Consider the following 24,990-nt stretch of genomic DNA (forward strand, 5'->3'; position numbering starts at 1 on the left):
AAATTTACACCCTCTCTCAAAATTGATTCGAATAATTTCCCCACCAATGTTGAATTAACTGCCTGTAATTCATTGTATTATCCCATTACTATTTTATAGTATTATTTGAATAGTGCCACTACCACAGCGGAAGAAGGAAGTTCCCACAATTTTTTCCATTGATCTTTAAACAGTCTGGAAGATAGTTCACCTAGGCCTGGCAATTAATCTACATTAAACATGCTGAACCTCTTCCTCTATTACTATGTTCATACACCAAATATTTCACACTCATCTCCATTAAACACAATATTTACATTTTCCTCACTTTTATGCAGGCAGCTGCAAAGTAAGAACCTTTTATATTAGATAGTTCAAGGAAATGGCAATGAAGTGCAATTAAGGCCAGCATAAAACAGCCATGAACCCATTGAATGGTGGGTTAGGCTTGAAGGGGCTGGGCCTTCTCTTGCCTCTATTATAGAATCATAGTCATACAGCGCGGAACAGATCCTTCAGCCTAATGTGTCCATGCCGACCCATATCCCTCTAAACCCATATCCCTCTAAACTTTTCCTATCCACGTACCTGCCCAAATGCCTTTTAAATGTTATTATATTACTTACTTCAACCACCTCCTCTGACAGCTATCCATATAAGAAAATGTTTCCTTTCAGGTTTACAATTTATTTTTTAGTCCTCTTAAACCATTGTCCTTCGGTTCTTGATTCCCATTCTGGGTAAAAGATTCTGTGCATTCATCCTATCTATCCCCCTCATTATCTTACACCTCGATAAGATCACCCCTCAGCCTCCAAAACTCCAAGGAATAAAGTTTGAGCCTCCCAGCCTCTTCCTATGGCTGAGTCCCTCAAATCCTGGCAACATCCTTATAAATCTTCTCTGCACTCTTTCCATGTTAAAAACATCCTTCCCACAGCAAGGTGTCCAAAACTAACATACCCTTTGCTTTTCTCATTTCCATTGTCATTTTGTTCCCACAATAGGAATCTTCCTTCAGCTCCAGATAACCCAGCTTGTAAATTCTAGTCAAGTGGAGTTTATTGTCATATGCATACCACTGTACAGGTACAATGAAAATCTTGCTTGCAGCAGCATTACAGGCACATAGACAGCACACAAAATGATAAATCATACTTAAATTACACAACTTCCTCAACAAGTGGAACAATTCTGTGAGCATAAAACCATAAAAATATCCTGTTTTACTTGGTTATAATTGCTTGCACACTCAGAACAATTCCCAAGCAAAACCAAGAGGAACTGCTGGCTTCAAGCATCCACGCAGTGATCCCAATGGTATTCCACTCTACTCTCTAGAATGGCAACAACATAGGTAGCCCTCTGGAACTACTGACCGGGGATGGTGCAAATACTAAAGGAATGCTGACTCCAAAATACCCAGATGCTACAATAGCTAGAGCTTTCGATGACCGAGATAGATTTTTGTTAGAAATAGGGAATTGAGAACTTATGGAGCATAGCATGGTAAACATCAATCACAATGTAAATGAATGGTGGAACACACTTGATAGACACAACGGTCTATCTTTATCCACTGAGACCCAAGGACAGGGAGTAAAATCTATAGACTCAAGCACATAATCTCTGCATATCAATGCAGTGGAGCTCATACCTTTTGTTAGGGTCCGTGAGGATATCCAGGAGGCTCTTCATTTTACTTAGATCTTTCTTTCTGTCTGTCAGAAGAATTAACCTGTTAGAGCTTTTACCTTTGTAATCACACAACAACAGCATGGTCATTATAACACCAAGTGTAGCATGAAGATGGTTCAACAACAGCATGGAGACTGATTACTGGAACTAGAGGGCTGTCCTACAATACAAGTCTGGCCTTCATTTACTGGGGTTTAGAGGGAAAAAAGTAATCTCAGTGAGACATGCAAGGGATTGACATGGTAGATTTTGAAAGCCGTTTCCCCCCTCAGTTTAGATGGCCCCAAGACTACCATTTTGAAGGACCAAAGTTGTTGGTGGTGGTGGATGGAAGAAAAGAACAATGCTGGTGTGCAGGCTTACCTCCCGCACCCTCGGAGGCGCTCTAGGTCAGCTGGGGGAAGCGGCTTGGGTAATGGAGGCTAAACAATGTCCATTGGAGGCGAGGGACAACACGTTCACGGGATGATGTTGAGGCGGAGTGGGCCGCTGGAGCCCTGAAACTGCCTGGAACTACATTGGATCGGATGCCGATCCAAGTGACTGAGTATGCGGGACTGACGCGGCCTGCAGAGGCACGGAGCGGCGGAGCTGCAGTAGAGGAATCGACTCATTGCGTGGGCCAGGACGACACCTGCAACTCCGACCCAGTGTTGTTGCTAGGACAACGGGCCTTTATGGCCATTAAGACCATAACATTTTTTTTTTAAATTTGGACTTAGAAGGATTCAAGATGGCCTCTGAAACGTGTCGACTCTTGTGTATAGAATCAGCATGGTCTACTGTCTTACACTCTTTTACTTAGTATGATTGTACCTAATGTATAGTAGGATTGCCACTGAACTGTATGCAAAAACAAAATTCACTATACTTAGGTACAGTACATGTGATAATAAAGTACCATTTAATATTAACTATTTCTCCCCCTACAGGTGTTACTTAACCCAATGCATATTTCTAGAATATTGTTTTTATTCTTGGATTAGGGGATACTCACATTAAGAGGACTTTTACAACTGAGATAAAGAGAAATATCTTTCTCTAAGGTGTTGTAAATCTTTAAACCTCTCTGCTACAGAGGTTGATTGCTCATCGCTAAGGTCTGAGAAGGCTCTTGTTCATGACATGCTTGGACATGAGGGGATAGCAACGGTATGGGTGACAGGAAGGTGGATGAGGCACAAGATCATTCACGACCTTGCTGAATGGTAGAATAAGCTGAAGGAGCTTCATAACGTGTTCCTTCTTCTGATAAGCTCATGTTCATTCTTGAAACGTTCAAACTCCTTTCGCTGTTCCCAACTTGGGCAGTAGTAAGTTATTAACGCCATCTCCAGTCCACCATCTTTGGCCATCTCAATAAACCCGTCAGTTTTCCTAGTTACTTCCCATCAATGAACCATAAAACCCACAATCAAAGTAATGCAGATGATGGAAATCTGAGACCAACAAGAACTGTCCCACAGCTCCAGTGACTCGGGTTCTATCTGTGTGAAACTTGCTGCTTCTCTCTGTCATGTCAAGGTTTCGACTCAGCCTTCCTGTTTCCTTCCACATCCCAGCTGGTGGCTTGGTCAGCAACTGTAAATTATCCCTTGGTATACGTAAATGCTCAAAGAATTGAAGTGGGAATTAATATGAGAGAATAAATTGCACGTCTATGAGAAAATGAGGGACGAATAGTACTGATGGGACTGCTCTATTGGGAGCTGGAATGGACTCAATGGGATGAATGATCTCCTATAGTAAGTAAACATTCAGCATGTTATACTTCCCACATGATACTGCACTGAGGTGAGGATACCTGTGTAAGCTGATTTCCAGTTTCAAGAGAGCAGAATTATTGAAGGTGGTTTGCCAACTGATGACCTAAAGATAGGGGTCCAATTCACTGAACTGGGGAAGAATGAAAGGTTCACCATCAGACTCACCTTCATTTTTGTCTATTTTATTGATCATCCGCCTCAAAGGGTCGATATACTTGGACAGCTGCTTCAGTTTGTCCAGGTACTGCTGCTCCTCAGTCTGTGTCCGACCAGCTGGGCTTGGAACTGAGCCTGGGTTCACTGTAACACCAAAGGAAGTCACGCAGCTTAAAATGCACGTCCTTTGTAAACCATTGGAAGAACCGGCATCAGAACACAGCAACATCTTCACTGTAGAGGAATGTTTCTGATAGACGTTAAATATGCAACTGGACTCCGAAAGCCTCACAATTGTTCATTCGCCATTGAGAGCAAGTGTCCAGTTGTGGGAGAGCAATATGGTACAGAGAGTAGTGTAGGAAAATAACTGCAGATGCTGGTACAAATCGAAGGTATCACAAAATGCTGGAGTAACTCAGCAGGTCAGGCAGCAACACAGACCTGCTGAATTACTCCAGCATTTTGTGGTACAGAGAGTAGTTCAGTGTTGGTATTTGATCCAGCTGCCTACTGGAGTATATAGAATCTCAGACCTGAACTCAGCTCCAGTGTAGAATGATGAGTGTCAGCTTCGGAAAGGCATCAACAAGTGTATGCAACTTCAAAAGAGAGTGAAGATCACAGCACACATGGAACATTCCAGCTGAGCCTACTGCCTCTCTGCAAAGATCACCATTACTATTCCTAATCAGCCTACCCTGACTATTGGATTCCAGACCATCACTTTGGGTTCCTGCTGGTTACCCACCATTTTCTTCCCCTACTCTCACTCTTTCAGTAGGTTTTTCCACTTCGCTCTCAGCCTCTTGTACTCCCTATCACATGAATCTTGATAGGCATCACATACCTTCCTTTCTCTTTCACTATTTTCTATCTCTACTTTGTCATCCAGGGACCCCTTCCCCCTTGTTGGAACGTAGTAGTCATCTTCAGAAGAAGCATCTGCTCTTTCAAGGTCACACAACATTCTGATACAGTTTTACACTTTTATTCTGCCTTCTATATTCTAAATTTTCCTAAGAAACCCAATCAGGAACAAGTGGGCACTTGCAGTGGCTTCCATTAACTTTCAAAAAGTTTTTTTCAGAATACTGGTCCTATAGTAAAGCATCAATGTGGGTGGCACAAACCTTGAAGTGCTGCTGAGTTAATGACTATCTGAGAATCAATAGAGGGAACACAGTGTCTCTGCATGGCTTTGCATGCCAGGAAATGGGTGTAGTTGTGGTTAAGAAGAACAAAGAGTCTCAACGGACATGCCTTGGAAGTTGAATAGACTATCAATATTACTGAGGTATCAACATTCATAAAATCAAGACTAAAGGAGTAAGCCTAATGAAGGCACCACATCAGAGGAACCAAATTGGAAAGCAATAGAAATCAGGCCAATGTTCTGTCCCAGTTGAAGACCATCTCTGCAGGCATTCTAAATTCTCCTTTCAGTCCTATGCTCATGGTCGTCAGTTCTACCCCTGGCTTTCTCCAGTCGCTGTCTTTGCCATGATTACCCAGTGGGGATGTTCATTGGTCCACCCACAACTCCAGTGTCAATGGCATGGAGACATCATAGGTGAAGGTCAATATCATCAGAATTTTAAAGCTATGACAAAATCTCAGAAGAAAACAGCTTGGAGAACTCTTGCCATTCCACAGCAAATCCATTCTCACCAACTCTATGCAGCAGATATCAGACTCCCTATAGTTAAGGGAGGATATAGCATAGAGAGGATTAGGGCATTTAAGACAATTATTATCCCTCTTCCATGAACTGGGCACCAGCAAACACCATACCTGGAGTGTTGAGAGGGCCTGGGGAAGGGACGCTGAAGTTCTGCGGTGTCCGTGCGGCAGCTGGGCTCTGTGTTGTCTGTGCGGATGGACTTGGTAGGAAAGCACTTGGGGATGGAGCTGGTCCAGAACTGCAAGAGATGATCAGATTGTGGCATGGTTTTAGACAGTCAGTGAAGGTTTCCTAGAACTTATAACCCAGCAAATAGTACGTCAAAATTCTAAGTCATGTAGGAAGTTCAAGAGTAAAATCAACACTTCATAGTATTAATGAATAAAATGAATGAGTCTGGCAGTGAACTGCCATTAAACATCTTGGCAAATGGATATTGTGCAGGAAGCATCTGTTTTCTCATGTTCATGTCTCCCTCACAGTCTCCCTCACAGCCACCATCTCTCCCTGTTTGTTTCTTGAAGTCAATGGCCCCATTCTACTGTATTAATGATAGGCATGCAGATAGCAGAGACAACCACTTTCCATGGTATGGTAACAGAATTAATGTCTCGTCTGCAACATGTCACCTCTAAAGAGGGAGATGGGAAAGGAGGAAGAGACAATAGACAATAGACAATAGGTGCAGGAGTAGGCCATTCAGCCCTTCGAGCCAGCACCGCCATTCAATGCGATCATGGCTGATCACTCTCAATCAGTACCCCGTTCCTGCCTTCTCCCCATACCCCCTCACTCCGCTATCCTTAAGAGCTCTATCCAGCTCTCTCTTGAAAGCATCCAACGAACTGGCCTCCTCTGCCTTCTGAGGCAGAGAATTCCACACCTTCACCACTCTCTGACTGAAAAAGTTCTTCCTCATCTCCGTTCTAAATGGCCTACCCCTTATTCTTAAACTGTGGCCCCTTGTTCTGGACTCCCCCAACATTGGGAACATGTTTCCTGCCTCTAATGTGTCCAATCCCCTAATTATCTTATATGTTTCAATAAGATCCCCCCTCATCCTTCTAAATTCCAGTGTATACAAGCCCAATCGCTCCAGCCTTTCAACATACGACAGTCCCGCCATTCCGGGAATTAACCTAGTGAACCTACGCTGCACGCCCTCCATAGCAAGAATATCCTTCCTCAAATTTGGAGACCAAAACTGCACACAGTACTCCAGGTGCGGTCTCACCAGGGCCCGGTACAACTGTAGAAGGACCTCTTTGCTCCTATACTCAACTCCTCTTGTTATGAAGGCCAACATTCCATTGGCTTTCTTCACTGCCTGCTGTACCTGCATGCTTCCTTTCATTGACTGATGCACTAGGACACCCAGATCTCGTTGAACTCCCCCTCCTCCTAACTTGACACCATTCTAATAATAATCTGCCTTTCTATTCTTACTTCCAAAGTGAATAACCTCACACTTATCTACATTAAACTGCATCTGCCATGTATCTGCCCACTCACACAACCTGTCCAAGTCACCCTGCAGCCTTATTGCATCTTCCTCACAATTCACACTACCCCCCAGCTTAGTATCATCTGCAAATTTGCTAATGGTACTTTTAATCCCTTCGTCTAAGTCATTAATGTATGCAGATGAAAGATGGAGTGAAGCAATATAAAAGCTGTCCAGAACCCACTCTCACCACCAAACACACTCTCCACACATAACAGTTCCATTTGGATAGCACACTTCTTCTAGAAAATCTCTGTTCCCAAATCATGTCTCTTGCTGGCCCTGGTCCAGAACCTTTCTTCCCCTAAAACAGGGATGTAATGCTGAGGCTTTATAAGGCACTGGTCAGACTGCATTTGCAGTTATGTGAGCAATTCTGGGCTCCATATCTAAGCAGGGATGTGCTGGTGTTGGAGAGGGTCCAGTGAAGGTTTACGAAAATGATCCCGGGAATGATTAGGTAAACGTATGATAAGCGTTTGAAGGTACTGGGCCTGTACTCGCTGGAGTTTACAAGGATGCGGGGGGACCTCATTGAAACTTATCAAATAGTGAAAGGGCTGGATAGAGTAGATGTGGAGAGGATGCTTCCATTAGTGGGAGAGTCTAAGACCAGATGGCATAGCCTCAGAATAAAAGGACGTATCTTTAGAGAGGAGACGAGGAGGAATTTCTTTAGTCAGAGGGTAGTGAATCTGTGGAATTCATTGCCACAGACAACTATGGTGGCCGTCATTTGGGCATTTTTAAGGCGATATTGATAGATTCTTGTTTAATAAGGGTGTCAAGGGGAATGGGGAAAAAGCAGGAGAATAGGGTTGAGAAGGAAAGATAGATCTGCCATGATTTTAATGGCGGAGTAGGCCAAATGGCCTAATTATGCTCCTATGATTTATGAATTTACGAACTTATTTATGTCTTCAATGACATGATATTTCTATATTGGTTCATAAGTTCATAAGACATAGGAGTAGGATTTCTTAATCCTATCCCTCTTTAGAAAATAGTCTACGCCTATATTCCTTATACAAGTCCACCGCCGATTTTCCGGCAACTCGTGGTCCGGCATCTCTTTTCATATCATATCATATATATACAGCGAGGAAACAGGCCTTTTCGGCCCACCAAGTCCGCGCCGCCCAGCGATCCCCGCACATTAACACTATCCTACACACACTAGGGACAATTTTTACATTTACCCAGCCAATTAACCTACATACCTGTACGTCTTTGGAGTGTGGGAGGAAACCGAAGATCTCGGAGAAAACCCACGCAGGTCACGGGGAGAACGTACAAAACTCCTTACAGTGCAGCACCCGTAGTCAGGATCGAACCTGAGTCTCCGGCGCTGCATTCGCTGTAAAGCAGCAACTCTACCGCTGCGCTACCGTGCCGCCCAAATCCAAACAAAGTTAAGAGGACACACTTGAAATCCCTGCCCATCGCCAGTCCTCCCAAAAATGTGGCACCATGGCTGCGTGAGCCAGCTGATCTCGTCCTCATCGGGACTTCTTCTGCCGGACATCCGATCAGCGGGTTGCAATTGTCCCCCTGTGGCCGGGGCTCTGGTACTCCCGCCCGGGCCCTGGAACCTGCAGCCCAACCAGAGCGGACTGATCCATCCCCACAGCCAAACCTCCCAAGGCTGACTGCGTTGTATCATTGTTACGTGACCTCCGTGGGTCAGGCAAAATGGTTAATATGGCAAGGGTATGGAACCAAGCGTCCCAGAAAATCGGTGGAGGACCCGTACCAAGTTGCATGACTCCACAATTTGCTACCCTGTTTCCCATCTGCCACTTCTTTGTCCACTCTCCCAAACTGTCCCAAGTCCTTCTGTGGTCCCTGCTTACTCTACATTACCTGCCCCTCCACCTATCTTCGTATCATCCGCAAACGGCCACAAACCTTAAATTCCCTCATCCTAATCACTGATATACAACTTGGTGTAGTGGCCCCAGCACCGACACCTGCGGAACACCACTAGTCACTGGCAACCAACCAGATGGACCCCTGCTTTATTCCCACTCTTTGCCTCCTGCGATTCAGCCAACCTTCTACCCATGCTAGTATCTTCCCTCTAATACCATGGGTTTTCATCTTCTTTAGCAGCCTCACGTGCGGCACCTTATCAAAGGCCTTCTGAAAATCCAGGTAAACAATATCCATCGACTCTTTTGCTTCACTCCCTTCTTGAACAGTGGAGTTACATTTGCAATTTTCCAATCCTCTGGAACCACTCTTGGCTCTAGTGATTCTTAAAAGATCACCACTAATGCCTCCACAATCTCCAAAGCCACCTCTTTCAGAACCCTGGGGTGCAGTCCATCTGGTCCAGGTGACTTTATCCACCTTGAGACCTGCAGCTTTCCAAGCACCTTCTCCTTAACCTCTCCACTAACTTCTGCCCCCTGACTCTCTTGAATTTCAGGCACGTTGCTGGTGTCTTCCACTGTAAAGACCAAAGCAAAAAATGTATTTAATTCATCTGCCATTTCTTTATTCCATTGGTTTTGAAAAGCTTGCCAATCCTCCAGCTTCTCACTAATCTTTGCAATATTATATGCTTTCTCTCTTAGTTTTATGCTGTCTTTGACTTCCCTTGTCAGCCACAGTTGCATCATTCTCCCCGTAGAATCTTTCTTCCTCTTTAGGACAAAAAGATACTGCATCTTCTGAATTATTCCCAGAAATTCCTGCCATTACTGCTCCACTATCATTCCTGCTCAAGTCCCTTACCAATCAACTTTAGCCCTCATGCCTCTGTAGTCACCTTTACTCAACAGTAATACCGACACATCCGATTTCATATTCTCACTCTCAAACCGCAGGCTGAATTTTACCATATCATGGTCAATACCTCCTAGGGGTTTCTTTACCTTAAGCTCCCTCATCACATCCAGTTTGTTACACAATACCAAATCCAGAACTGCCTTTTCCCTAGAAGACTCGACTACATACTGCTCTAAGAAACCAGCTTGTAGACACTTTACAAATTAGTTCTCTTGCGATCCTGTACCAACTTCATTTTCCCAGTCTACCTGCATATTGAAATCCCTCATGACCATTACGATACAATTTTAAAAGGATAGGTCAAAGAGCAAGCTTGCATACTTTCTTGGCCAACTACTTTGGCAATGGCACTAATCCCCAAACGACATGCAGCAGGAATTACTCTTGGAACTTTTATGATTTTTAAAATGACGTGCACCAGAACAGTTCCTAACACCTACAACTCGAACAGGGGGATTCTAGGAAACAGTGCTGTTCTACAGATGAACATAGGTAGCATGGTCTGCCTTATGATGTGTTCACAGATCATCCACAGTTAACAAATAACATTACCTCCTATGAAAATGTGACTACTGAGAGGTAAAGCTAGATAGAAAATAGACCCATATCTCTATTGATAGAATGCATTTAATTAATCTCTCCATTCCTCACCCTAGGTTATCAAGAATTGCTGCCAGAAGCTCCAATCTCGGGAAAGATGGTGTTGTTAGATTTAATACAATTTTCTTTCCTTACCTCACAGAGCTCTGCTGGGATGAAGGAGGCTGGGGAGATGGTTGAGGCTGTGGGGGTGGGAGCATCGGCTGCTGGACAGGAGACGGAATCATGGCAATCATATTGTTAACCTGCTGTTAATCAGACATAAGCAAATTAGACAATGAATATCCACAGCATCAAATCACCTCTGCCTCACCAACCCCCCCCCCCCCCCCCGCTACTTAAGACGCAAAAAATTGGAGGATGCCTCCCAAGAGAGTGTAAATTCTGATAAACTTTATCATTAATTACATCACCACTATTTATCTGTTGCTAGGGTAAAACTACATTGTTTCCCTACTCAATTATAATTTGCTCAGATTCCAAGTCATTCCTGATTCCCATCAACAAAGTAATCGTATTGACTTATTTTGGAATAAGTTAATTTAAAAAATAGATCACAAGGAAACTTTCTCAGCCCCTCCCTCTCCACAATAGACAACAGATGCACTGCTTTGTTTACAATCCAAAACTATTGTCTGCGCGATTTCCTAAGGATGTAAAGGTGGCATATTAGTATTGTAAAGTCAAAACCAAGTAATGTCAAACACAGATTAGAAAAGTCTCTGCAACAGGGGTTGAAGCATGTAGCCTAGGATAGCTATAGGTTATCAGTTAACCATATCAAACCCGCCTGAACGTCCTCACCAATGTCCTATACAACTGCAACATAACCTCAGCTTCTGTATTGTTCATGAGTTATAGGAGCAGAATTAGGCCATTCGGCCCATCAAATCTACCCTGCCATTCAATCATGGCTGATCTATCTTTTCCTCTCAACTCCATTCTCTTTTTGTTTGTAAAAGAGCAAACCATCCCAAGAGATTTTAGGAATGCCACAAAACAATGGTGCACGTTTGAACCTGAGGTGCAACTTTTTCCACATGGAGGGTGTCGGTTGCACGGAACAAGCTGTCAAAAGAGTTAAGACAGGCACTATAACAACATTTAAAAGATATTTGGACAGGCACATGGATAGGAAATGTTTTTTGGGATATGGGCCAAATGTGGGTAGGTGGGAGTAGTGTAGATGGGGCATCATGATTGGCATGGCTAAGTTAGGTCAAACGGCCTGTTTCCATGCTGTAGGACTCTATTTGATTTCTGTGATCATTAACTCTCTTTGGATCAGAATAGTTATTACGTTTGAACAACTAGAAAGTAATTTTATTCCTCTGAACCTCAATTACAATTTTTTGTTTATAAAGGCATCTACCTTTGTGTCAGCTGAGAACTCGAAATGGTTTTTATTACATTATCGGACATCAATAAATGAATTCAATAAATCAGACCTTGTAAGTATGAAGACCCGAATGTTACATTGTTACATTCTAATAATTAAAGAACCCGCATTATGCCTTCTGGCTCTGAAAAAAATCTTGCCTTCAACACTGATTAAAGGAATCTATGTGGGATTTTATCAAATATCTCCTGAAATCTTTATAAATATTAGACATACATTTACCAACATCTATCATATTATTGTAATTTCTTCCAAAAATTATAGTCAGTTCCATCAGACATGACAGTCCCTTTGCAAAATCATGGTGGATTTTTAGTCTTCAGTCAATATCTCCGTAACTCTCAATCTCCTATAATCTCTTAAAAACACATTTTTTAAAAATACAGTAAACCCTCATTATAACGGACCATGGGGGGAGAGGTAAATGGTGTTTATTATTGCCGATTGTCTGCTATAATCGAAATAGGAATTACCAAATAATAGATTATCATTGCACAAACATTGGAAACAAAGAATTGCAGACGCGAGTTAATACACAAAAGGACACATGGTGCTGGAGTAACTTAGCAGGTCAGACAGCAACTCTGGAGATAGGTGACGTATCAGGTCGAGACCCATCTTCAGACTTTCAGTCTGGAACTGGGCCTGGAATCCAGATGAGTTTATGGCCCCAGCCTGCTGGTGGCCTGGGGAGAGGGGAGGATCAGCAGTCATTGGTCATGGGGGGCCAGAGTGCAGGTAAGGGTTGAAGGTGGTGGAGGCAGGTGCTGCCTGGAAGCAGCCGAGAAAGCAGTGTGGCTGGCAGTGGCCGCAGTAGGTCTGGCCTGGAAGCAGCTGGGGAGGCGAAGGGGGCCGGCAGCCCGGCGTGGCGGTGAATGTCTGAGGCGGGTAGGGTGGGTGGTGTGGGTCAGCTGCAGCTTCGGTGGTCCCTGTTCCAGAGGCAGCAGGGAGGCGAACGTTGCCGTTGTCTCCTGGCGTCGCTGCAGGTCTTGGGCTTGTGGCAGTCAGGAGCAATGCAGAGGTGGGTCACACTACAGTGGGAGCTATAACCGAAATCCATTATAAAGAGATCCGTAATAACAAGGGTAGACTGTATATAAGAAACAGAGTATTAATGATCAAATGCACCCATCTACAAAGTCCAAGTACTGGTTCAGCATTGCCCGTCAATAACCCTGCTACTTCTCACTGATAAATGTTGGCCCAAATTTAAAACTGCAAACCCAATTGCAGAAATGATTTGCTCAAGAGAAATATCCCTTGCTCCTGGTTCTATTAAATGATCTAGGGTTAAGTCCTTCCATAAGAAGACATGGTTTTAGAGTCAAAGAGAGATACAGCAGGGAAACAGGCCCTTGGGCGCACACAGTTCACACTGACCACCAATTTACACTAATTCCATATTAAACTAATTGCCCCCTCATTTTCATTAACTCCTTCCTTATTCTACCCAGTCTAAAGAAGGGACCCACTTGAAACATTGTCTATCAACTCCATCCCCAGATGCTGCCTAACCCGCCGAGTTCATCCAGCATTTTGCTCAAGGTTCCAGTATATGCAGTCTCTTGCGTGTCTCTATCCATATTCTACCATACACACCAGTGTAACTGGTCAATGGCCAGTTAACCTACCAACCTGTTTGTCTTTGGAATGTGGAAAGAAACCAGCGGAAAATGGGAAAATCTACCTGGTCACAGAAAGAACAGGTAGATGTTAGCAAATACAGCACTGTGCAGCCCAACTATTCCTTTAACAAAAATTAGAAATCGCAGGCTTAATGCCACCCCATCTCCTCGCCTTCTGGAACAATGGGAGTAATTGGCAAAAATTATTGATATGGCTAACATAGTTTTATTGCGTCTGAGAAGGGTCCTGATCCAAACTGTCACCTATCTATGTTCTCCAGATATAGAAAAAAGGAGATTTGCATATTTGATTAAAGAGAGCAAATCTCAATATCCAACTTGTTCCCTTTTGACGAGCTTGTCTATAGTGATTGGTCTTCCTCTAAATAAATCCTCAAGGAAAGGTTACTGAGGCAGATTTGTGGTGTGGCTGTTCACTCATCCAGCTCATTAACCCAATGGGTTCCAATTGCTCTCATATTAGGGATAGTGATGACTGATCAGTAAAGAATTCCTGAATCCATGAGCTGGCTGCTGTTGAGACAGGAACAGCTGGTGGGTAGGTTGAAGCAACGAGTCTTGGGTTAAGTGGCTTCAAATTGCACGAAAGCATTTAATACAAGAATCTGGCCAGTCCTACAACCTGAGCTAGAATGGGATGGAGTGGAAATCTATCAAGAGTTTGATTGCAGATATATATGAACCACAATGACGATGCAACAGGATTCTGGCAGGACTCATTAATCGCTTGTCTGATTCAAGATAACTTTAAAGCGAATTAAATGAAAATTAATTTCAACTGATGTTACTTATGTTGTACTTGCATGCAATTCATTGTGTGAGCCACATGGGTGAAACAAACCTTTATTAAGCTATATACTGGAAGCATGTTGTAACAAGAACCTAGAAACCTGCCTGGAGATTAACACATGGAGGACACAAGTGCATTCCATATCCTATACAGATGCATTCCATATCCTATATAAATGTTGCCCCAGGCCATCGTCTCAGCTGCAAGAGTATTGTGTTATTGAGTATGGAACGGTCATACAATTACCCACTAAAATGTCTATCAAGAGAGACATACAGATACAAATATTAAAGGTGATTTGGACAATGTTAGCCAGTTCATACCCTCACAATTAAATGTCTTAAACAAATGACACATGTTGTAAAGCACCTACTTTTCACATGAAATTAAAAATAATTGTCATTTTTGCATACCTTTGTGGATGTTTGCTCAGACGGGGTGGGTTGAAAGGGCCACACGGGGTGGGTTCCTGTGCTGCCTTATTCTATTTGTCTTGACTCTACTGTTCAATTTCATGTTTTTATAATGAAATCTATTCAAGCAAAGTTTCATCCACTGGCAATTGAGCAGTGTACTGGCAAATTGTTCTCAGACACCACAACAATACCTATGCCTGATTTAGAGAATCTCAATATGCTGATGTGAGCTTTTAACAAGTTGCAAGAATAAACCAGCCGTAATATTTGGGAACCACCTGCTCAATTTCACCTGGGAAACATTGATATTGCAGTAAAGAATGCGTCTGAATTCTCATGGAACACATCAGCAGCAACAATAATGTTGCACGATAAAGTCTCAAGTGAGCAGCAGAGACATGAACCATGTACACTTGCTCTACATAGAATAATGCTGCAAACAGGCCCATCACCCCACATTGACTGGGCCAAACACGATGCCACATTAATCTCCTCGGCCTGCACATGATCCATATCACTCCGTTGCCTGCACATCTTTGTGTCTCTCTAACTCTTAAATCCCATGATCATATCTGCCTTCACCTGAAGAATCCTTTCCTACAGCATCCCAACCACTGAAGTAAGGCTCACCAGCCTTTGATTTCCTAAATTCTCTCTACTTACCTTTTTAAACAAAGGAACAGCATCAGGCACTCCCTAGTCTTCTGGTCGCTCGCCGGTGGTTTGAAAGGATACAAAGATCGTCATCAAGATCCTTGCAATCACCCTCTTGCATTTCTCAATAATCTAGGATAGATCGCATCAGGCTTTGGGGATTTTTATCCGTGTTACTGCTTTTCAAAAGAACCAATGGCAGGTCCTTCTTGATCTCAAACTGTCCTAGTATATTAGTATATTCTGCACTGATCTCATGCCCTTTCATCATAGTGAAAACGGATGCTAAGTACTCATTTCGTACCTCGTCTACATCCTCTGATTCCAAGCTTTGGAATTTTCTTTAATCTGACTCACCAATGCCCTTTTGGCCTTTCTAATTGCCTGTTCGAGTTCCTTCCTGCTTATTTTATATTAATTAGGCGCCCAGTGTAATTTCATCATCCAAAACCTTACATGTGGTTCCTTTTCCTTTTTTTAAATTTTTTTTAAAAAATCTGTTTATTAGTTTTTACAATTATTTCAACAATGAACAAACAATACGCGTAAAGATACCCCCCCGCCCCATCCCAGACGCAGAGATAAACATTGACATTAGTAAAACAAATACTAAGTTTTTTTTTAAAAATTTAAATAAAAAATTGATTACAGACAAGGGAGGAAGAGTGTAGGCAGACATATAAGCAGTCAACACTTTGGTTTATCCCCATTCTCTAAAACAATCATTAAAGTTTTTGCATAATTTAGAAACGGTAACCATGTTTCTTTAAAGCTTTCCTGTGAACCTTTAAGAGAGAATCTAATCTTCTCTAGCTTTAAGTGATATAACACATCCTTGATCCATCTATTATGAGTGGGTGGCAATACATGCTTCCAATTAAGAAGTATAAGACGTCTAGCCAAAAGAGAAGTAAAATACATAATTACTTTTAGATATCGGGGGGTATTAGTTCCGGAAGGGACACCAAAAAGAGCTGTAAGAGGATTGGGTAGAATATCTATACCGGATATATCCCTAAAGGATTTAAAAATCCCCGTCCAAAATTTAGACAGGCGTGGGCATGTCCAAAACATGTGAATCAAGTCGGCAGGTGTTTGTCGACAACGGTTACATGCGTCACTCGTGCCGGGAAATATTCTTGCTAGTCTAGCATTAGTGTAATGCGTGCGATGCAAAATTTTACATTGTATAAGACTATGTCTAGCACAAATTGAGGAAGTGTGAACAAGTCCCAGCACAGTTTCCCATGTCCGATCCGTCATGCCAAACCCCAAATCCTGTTCCCAAGCTACCTTAAGATTATGGAGAGATTCAGGCTTAATGGAGTCTATTTCAGTGTGTATAATTGAAATCAGCCTCTGCGCATTGGGATTCAAAAGAAGAATAGAATCAATTTCAGAGTAAGTGGGCTGACTTGGAAATTCTGGAAATTGCCTTTGTAAGAAGTGCCTGACCTGAAAATAGCGAAATAGATGTGATCGGGGCAAGTTGAACCGTTCAGACAGCTCTGGAAATGACAAGAAGGTCCCATCACCATACAGATCATTAACAGTTCTGATACCCTTATCAAACCAGGTTTGAAAAGTAAAATCAGTACATGATGGTTTAAACAAATAATTGCGATGTATTGGAGAATAAAGGGATGGCCTTGTAAGACCAAAGTGTCTCCTGAATTGCATCCAGATCTTTAAAGTGTGCGTAACAGTGGGCATAGAACAGGCAATAGAGGTAAGCGGTAAACCTGAACAAACTAAAGAGCAAAGAGAGTACTGGCACGAGGACAGCTCCATTTGTGCCCAAAGAGGAGTGTTTTCCAGATTAGACCAGTAGAGAAGCTTCTGAATATTACATGCCCAATAATACTTAAGGAAATTTGGAAGGCCCATCCCCCCCATTGACTTGGACCGCTGGAGATACTCTTTCCTGATGCGCCATGGTTTGTTTCCCCATAAAAAGGAAGCTATGGTCTGGTCCAATTTTACAAAAAAGCTTCCCCTAATAAATATTGGTATATGTTGAAAAAGGTATAAATTTTTTGGTAAAGTAACCATTTTAATTAGGTTAATGCGACCGGCCAGTGATAAGGGCAGAGTAGACCAACGGTTAAAATCTTGTTTACAACGTTCTAGTAAGGGGAGAAAATTTGCATTAAAAATATGGGAGAAGGATTTAGTGATGACAATGCCAAGGTATTTAAACCCACTATCCTTGCGCTTAAAAGGGAAAAGTGAATGAGGCATTCTTGTGGCTGCGGGGTTTATCGGAAAAAGCTCACTTTTCTGAATGTTCAGTTTGTACCCGGAGAATCTACCAAACTGCTCAAGGATAGATATAATAACTGAAACGGAAGAGTTGGGGTTTGATATAAATAAAAGTAGATCATCCGCGTACAAAGACACTTTGTGGGTGACCCCCCCTCTGACAATGCCTTCGAACCTAACCTCGCTACGGAGCCAGATAGCCAGAGGTTCTATGGCGATTGCGAATAACAACGTTGATAGAGGACAACCTTGTTTAGTACCTCGTTTGAGGGGAAAGAAAGGTGAGTGTAAGTCATTAGTGATAACGGAAGCTACAGGGGCTGAATATAAAAGTTTAATCCATGAAATAAAATCTTCATTAATCCCCATTTTCTAAAGAACAAAAAAAAGATAGGTCCACTCTACCCTGTCGAAGGCCTTCTCAGCGTCCAACGAGAGGACAATTTCAGGGAGTTCAGAAATTGGAGCATGAACTATGTCCAACAGGCGCCTTGTATTAAAAAAGGAGTGCCTCCCCTGGATAAAGCCTGTTTGGTCCGTTGATATTAAATCTGGGACCACGTGTCGAAGATGGTTATAAAGGACTTTGGCCAAGATCTTTTGGTCCACATTGAGAAGAGAAATTGGTCTTTTGCTACTACACAGAAGCGGGTCCTTATCTTTCTTAAGCAACAAGAAAATAGAGGCTTGAGACAATGTTTCTGGCAACAGGCCTTTCTGGAACGACTCATTGTACATAATTTGTAGTTCGGGGCCTAGAAGATGAAAAAATGTCTTGTAAAACTCCACTGTATATCCGTCAGGCCCTGGGGATTTACCATTTTGCATGGCTTTAATGGCTTCTTGGATTTCAATAAGTGAAATCGGTCTTCCGAGGTTGCTGGAAACCATTTCATCAAGTACAGGATAGCGTATACTGTTAAGAGGGTGATCCTGGTCCCAGATATCTGGGGGGCTTTCAGACGAGTAAAGATCGGAGTAATAGTTTGCAAAGGCTTTGTTTATATCTCTTGTATCAGACAGAATAGCACCAGTGGGTGATTTAATTTTAGTAATCAGCCTGGAGGCAGCAACTGAACGAGCTTGATAGGCTAGAAGTTTACTTGCTTTGTCCCCCATCTCAAAAACACGTTGCCTAGACTTAAGCAAAAGTGTTTCAGCCTTGGTTGTTGATAACATGTCAAACTCAGTCTGGAGGTGCAGGCGCCTATTGTACAGAGCAGGAGATGGGGATATCGCATACTGATTGTCTAATTTTAAAATTTCCTCAGAGATTTGAGACAGTTTCTTTGCCTCTGACTTTTTGGCATATGAAACAAAAGATATTATCTGACCCCTTAAATAAGCCTTAAAAGCTTCCCATAGAATTGATTGGGAGACATCAGGAGTTTTGTTAATTTCAAAATAAAATCCAATTTGAGAGGTAAGATAGTCCTTGAATATCTTATCAGACAGCATTGGGGAATTAAAGCGCCACTGCCTCGATGGAACATAGCTTTTTAATAAATTGATCTCCATAGAAGTGGGGGCGTGGTCGGATATAACAATGCTGTGGTACTCAGATGACTTAAGGTTTGATAAAAGTCTGTCATCCACAAGAAATAAATCTATCCAAGAGTATGTATGGTGGGGATGAGAAAAAAAAGAATATGCTTTGGCTGATGGAAAGAAGAACCTCCAGGGGTCGGTTAGGCCGAGCTGTTCAGCATGAGAGGCCAAAACCCTGGCAGAGTTGGAAGGAACATAATCCTTGGTGGATGATCTATCAAGACCTTTTCCTTTTTAACCAAATTTACAACTTCTTAGGTCATCCAAGGTTTTCTTGCCTTGCCATCCTTATTGTTCCTCCTCAGTGGAAAGTGACAGTCCTGAACCCTGAGCTAGTCTTCAAACAATTCCCACATGTCGGATGTCTGCTTACCTATTAACAACTGCTCTCTGTTTACTCTCCCATAGCTCCTGCCTAATAATATTGTAATCAAAAGGAACCTAATGGGACTCGTGCAGTTTGCAACTTTTAAATGCTACAAATGAAAGGCTATGCTAAACACATTCAGGTGTAAATGGAAATATGATTAAAAGAAATTAGTAATTTATATAAGGGTTCCATAAGTTGATAGCCTGAGGCAACCAGTGACTAGTGCAATCACTGACCAAGTTAAGGCAGATTTTTGCCCATTGCTGCTGTGGATTAATTTGTTTTTAATAGCATAAAGACATTGATAAAACAAAGTGCACACTAATCTGAAGCTGCATTTACACTTCAATAAGGGCCAGATTTCAAAGAAACAAAAATGAATCCTCAAACCCCAAACTAACATCAGTTATGGAAGCCTGATGGGGTTTAGTCCAATTCGTTCAAACACTCATTTCTTAAATTCAGTTAATTATTTATAATACCCTTTTAAAAATTTAGATAATTTTCAAAGAAATATTAAATTTAACCCTGGAACATTTTGTTGGAGCAATGTGGATTGTTGACAGTAGTGGAGAGATATTCCTTAAAATACACCTTGTAAACAACTCATCACAGCAAGACACAAATTCTCAAAACTACCGCTCTTTTCTCTCCCTTACTGGCACATAATCAGGTCTGACCCTGACTCCCACTCTCTAGATCCCTCCCACAACCACTTTCCTTATCCATCTCCCCAAACGATCACTAAGTACCTGAAGGTATTTATTCACAAAATGCTGGAGTAACTCAGCAGGTCAGGCAGCATCTCAGGAGAGAAGGAATGGGCGACGTTTCGGGTCGAGACCCTTCTTCAGACTAAGTACCTGAAGTTATTCATCCATGGAGTCACAATCACCATAATTCTGATCCCTGTAGTTGTAAACTCTACAAACTGGTGATTGGAATTTGGGTGGGCCTATGATAATAGAGCAGGAAATGTAGTTAAATTCCCCTCTCTACTAAGGTGTAGTAAAGCTAAACAGTGGATTACTGATTTACAGCCTGCAATCTCCTGGCACATGGATCTCAAGTATCATCTGTGCCTAGCTTCTGACAACAAAATTATCTGGAAATGTGAAAGTCTGCTTTTTACGTGGGGATGAGATGAAAACAATGAATGTTATCTGAATCGACCATATAAATAAAAACATAGAAAATAGGTGCAGGAGTAAGCCATTCGGCCCTTCGAGCCAGCACCGCCATTCAATATGATCATGGCTGATCATCTAAAATCAGTAACCCATTCCTGCTTTTTCCCCATGTCCCTTGATTCCTTTAGCCTACAACAGCTAAATCTAACTCCCTCTTGAAAACATCCAGTGCATTGGCCTCCACTGCTTCTGTGGCAGAGAATTCCACAGATTCACAACTCTCTGGCCGAATTTTTTTTTCTCATCTCAGTCCTAAATGGCCTACCCCTTATTCTTAAACTGTGACCCCTGGTTCTGGACTCCCCCAACATCGGGAACATTTTTCCTGCATCTAGCCTGTCCAATACCTTAAGAATTTTATATTTTTCTAAAAGATCCCCTCTCATCCGTCTAAATTCCAGTAAATACAAGCCTAGTCGATCCATCCTTTCATCATGTCAGTCCCGCCATCCCAAGAATTAACTTGGTGAACCTACGCTGCACTCACTCAATAGACCCTGTACAACTGCAGTAGGACCTCCTTGCTCCTATACTCAAATCCTCTCGCTATGAAGGCCAACATGCCATTTGCTTTCTTCACTGCCTGCTGTACCTGCCTGCTTACTTTCAGTGAATGATGTACAAGGACACTAGGTCTCATTGTACCTCCCCATTTCCTAATCTGACACCAATCAGATAATAATCTGCCTTCTTGTTCTTGCCACCAAAGTGGATAACCTCACATTTATCTACATTATACTGCATCTGTCATGCATATGCCCACTTACCCAACCTATCCAAGTCACCCTGCAGCCTCATAGCATCTTCCTCACAGCTCACACGGCCATCCAGCTTTGTGTCATTCGCAAACTTTGAGATGTTACATTTAATTCCTTAGTCTAAACCGTTAATATATATTGTAAATAACTGGGATCCCAGCATTGAGCCTTGCGGCACCCCACTAGTAACTGCCTGCCATTCTGAAAAGGACCCGTTAATTCCTACTCTTTGCTTCCTGTCTGCCAACCAGTTCTTTATCCATGTCAATACCCTACCCCCAATACCATGTGCTCTAATTTTGCACACTAATCTCTTGAATGGGACCATGTCAAAGGCTTTTTGAAAGTTCAGATACACCACATCTGCTGGCTCTCCATTATCCATTCTACTTGTTATATCCTCAAGAAATTCCAGAAGATTAGTCAAGCATGATTTCCCCTCATAAATCCATGCTGATTTTGACCAATCCTGTCATTGCCTTCCAAATGCGCTGCCATTACATCTTTAATAATTGACTCAAGCATCTTCCCCACTATCAATGTACGGCTAACTGGTCCATTATTCCGTTTTCTCTCTCCCTCCTTTCTTAAAAAGTGGGGTTACATTAGCAAAGTGTAGTATGGTGTCTCATTCCCACATGACAGAAATGAGATCATGGAGGTCGTCTTCAATCACACTCTTAACATGATCCATAAAATATTCAAATCTTTACTAAGATTTGTCCAAACCATATTTTGTTGCTTTCAACCAGATAAAGAGTCTGCCTAACATTATTTATTGCCATTCTCTTTAGAGTTATTCCTCTCTCTGAGAATCTTCACATTTCAAATCGGATAAAACAGGACCTTTCTGATCCCACACATGTCTGTGTCAGGGGAGGAATTGCCAAATTGAATGAAAAGGATACAGTTTGTTTTGGCCCTAATCTTACAGAGCAACAGCAACTGTTTGGCACACAGGAACACGATGAATTAAAAGTATTGAGACAACCAAAAAGAATTTCACAATAGTTCAGTCAAACCTTTAGTTTAAAAGAATCCAAACCTAATGCACTAAAAGCAAGCTATCCACAAGTCAACCTACAGACCAGCCTGCAGTGCAGTTAAATACCTGTGCCATTTGCTGTCCTCCCAGAGGAATGGAGTTTTGAGGCGTGGACGATGCAACAGAGGCAGGTGGGAACCGTGGTCGCACAGTGCGGGTCATAGAAGACATCATCTTTGAGGACAGAGGGACAACAGACAAATAATCGCAAAACAAGAATGCAGTGCTGCAAGGACCAAAAGGAAGCACACACGTCCTCTGTGGGCTCAAAGTCTTCAATGCAGGGCAGCTTGCAGCTGTCACTAACTTCTGTTACATTAAGCATTTCTGTTGTGTGGCATATCTGATAGGGAAAAGCAAAGCTGATCTGAACACACCCAGTATCTAATGGGAGCAATAAAGAGATTCACATTTCTGTTCCCAATGGAATCAATTCACAGACTTGTTTATATCCAAGAAAAAACGTAGCTCAATTTATATCTACTTTTGCTGGGAGATGGAAAGGGATCCAGATTAAACCTCAGTATCTCACACATTTGTTAACTTCTACAATGTTGCTACACATTAGAAATTGGTGGATGATCTCAAATATAGTTACTGCAGCACCATTTAAGTTATATTGGTCTAATTTTAACGGAATTTTTAAAAATCAACTGTTGGGCATATGTAAATGTACCATGCATACATTTACTGAATAAACATTTTGCACCATGGTTAACCAAAGTAAATGTTCAATGGCTAAAAGGTTCGAACAGACACTGTTTTCACCTGAACATTTTAGCAACAAATGCACAGAAAAGTTATAAAGTTTGCATGAGTACGAAATGTAGATGAGAATGGTGACCACATGCCCAATGATCAGGTTGATCAATCATTGTGATTGATAATGTCAGCTATGGGACATCACTGAACTGAGGAATAATGTTAACGTCTGCAGCACGTACATCTTCCACCTCTCCCCAGCAATAATGATGCTTGTTGGAGCCTGGTTTCATTGGTGGTCTCCCATATATTGGTGGTCCAATGAGCCATTCCACATGCTTGAGTTTGTTCTCGTGTGCAGTAGGTTTCCCAGCTCATAAACCTGATTTTCCTTCCCCTAACATTCATTCAAAATCTTTCAGAGGGATGACATTTTAATATTAAATTAAATTTTAATTAAACATTTTGCATCAATGTTGTTGCCTTGGTGATGATGGAGCTGAACCCACACAATGGCTCTGCACGGAGGTAATCGGCCAGTTTTACCAACTGAATTGTGCTTCACCCCTTCCCATGGCTTGATCTTTCATCCCTCTGTGAGATTTTGTTTTTCCACTGACCATTATACCACAGAACAGAAATGGAACGGAGGAAGGGGAAAAGTTATAAAACAAATTGCATCAGAGTGAAATACAGAAAGCATGTTTCCCAAAACTTGCTCTCTTCCAATTTTCTTTTCTTTCAAGGCTGCGGAGTACTCTTGTTTTTCTGGTCAATTTTCACTCCTGACACTTAAAGAAAATTGATGTTATAAAATACAGCACCTTGCAGGTGGAAAATATTTAGATGATAGTGAAACAGAAATCAAACGTCTTCTTTTCCCACCTACTCCTTATTTTTTATAAAGGACGTGTGTGCTTTCAAAAATAAAGTTTATATTCAGCAATACTCAAACAAAAAAGGCAACTCGAGCAGTGACTGCAAGACAGATGATCCAATGGTTCAATTAGTTCACAGAAACACAAACATCCAGCAAAGGGAAATGAGAGGCAATTAAAATGGAAGCATTGCAACATGCAACAGGCTGGAGCTGGATAGAAACTGATCGGGGAAAACTCAGTTTACACTCTTTTATAGAGCTGGCATGAAACAATGGGTTGAATGGACTCCTTTTGTGCTGCAACCATTCTATGATATTATACACAAGTCATAACACATACTTTAAGGACAGGAGATAAGTCTGTCCACCAACCTGGCCAACAGCTCTAGTTGGCGTTATCATGCACTATCCTTGTGTCTAACCACATCTTTGCAGCGTCCACCAGATCTGTTAAGCATGAGGAATATCATCTAATGTTGAACAGCAAGTTCGTCTCCTCAATCTTCCCCATTGGCTAAGTATCTAGGTCACCTTTTTTTCCTCTCCGCTAACTACTTTTTAATTGCCCAATTATGAAGTGCATAACCAGTACCAGTGTCTGGCATCCCACTGCCATGGCAACTGCTCATCAGCCAATGTACTCTCCTAAATGTATAAATAACGCTCTAAAAATACTTTATGGCATGATTTCCAAAATGGACGTGTTCAGTTTGATATTCTGTTCCTGATCTTAGTATCTAAGGGAACTATTATTTCACAAAGCTCCAGCCCTATCTATTACATTATTTCTATGTTCCAATAAACCTTTTCATAAGTTTTTCCAAATGTTGTACTTCACGCCAACCCCAGGTGGTGTGAGTTGGATACTCTCTTGCCACTGCCATCAAAGTCTATCATTAGTGAGTTGCCAATCCCTGTCCTCTTCCATTGCAATTTGAACTTCAGTGAGAACATATAAAATTCCATCTAATGCTCCCGGACCATGGAGATGAAAAACTGCCCAGTGTAGTACTGCAGACATTGGTTTCAGAGAATCACAGACAATTTATGATACCAATAGATCATTCACCCAATTGTGTTTCTTTTGGATTGAAACAAGCTACCAGCCTCATCCAACCCAAACTGGCTCTGTAGCCCTGGAGGCCTCAGT

General features: G+C 42.1%; 1 protein-coding gene across 3 annotated transcripts in view; it reads right to left on the bottom strand.

Moving 5' to 3' along the window:
• med15 (mediator complex subunit 15) overlaps positions 1-24,990 on the bottom strand; it is a 74,583-nt gene that overhangs the window by 11,937 nt on the left and 37,656 nt on the right. For 2 of the 3 annotated variants that reach the window (XM_078421368.1, XM_078421367.1), the window contains 5 exons: positions 22,325-22,432; positions 10,316-10,428; positions 5,394-5,521; positions 3,609-3,743; positions 1,637-1,700 (listed from right to left, as the gene is read on the bottom strand). In XM_078421368.1, coding sequence (XP_078277494.1) covers positions 1,637-1,700; positions 3,609-3,743; positions 5,394-5,521; positions 10,316-10,428; positions 22,325-22,432 — 548 coding nt within the window. The remainder of the gene's footprint in view (positions 1-1,636; positions 1,701-3,608; positions 3,744-5,393; positions 5,522-10,315; positions 10,429-22,324; positions 22,433-24,990) is intronic. The other variant, XM_078421369.1, reaches the window with a different exon arrangement.

The sequence above is a fragment of the Rhinoraja longicauda genome, chromosome 25 (genome assembly GCF_053455715.1).
Source record: "Rhinoraja longicauda isolate Sanriku21f chromosome 25, sRhiLon1.1, whole genome shotgun sequence".
Lineage (NCBI taxonomy): Eukaryota > Metazoa > Chordata > Chondrichthyes > Rajiformes > Arhynchobatidae > Rhinoraja > Rhinoraja longicauda.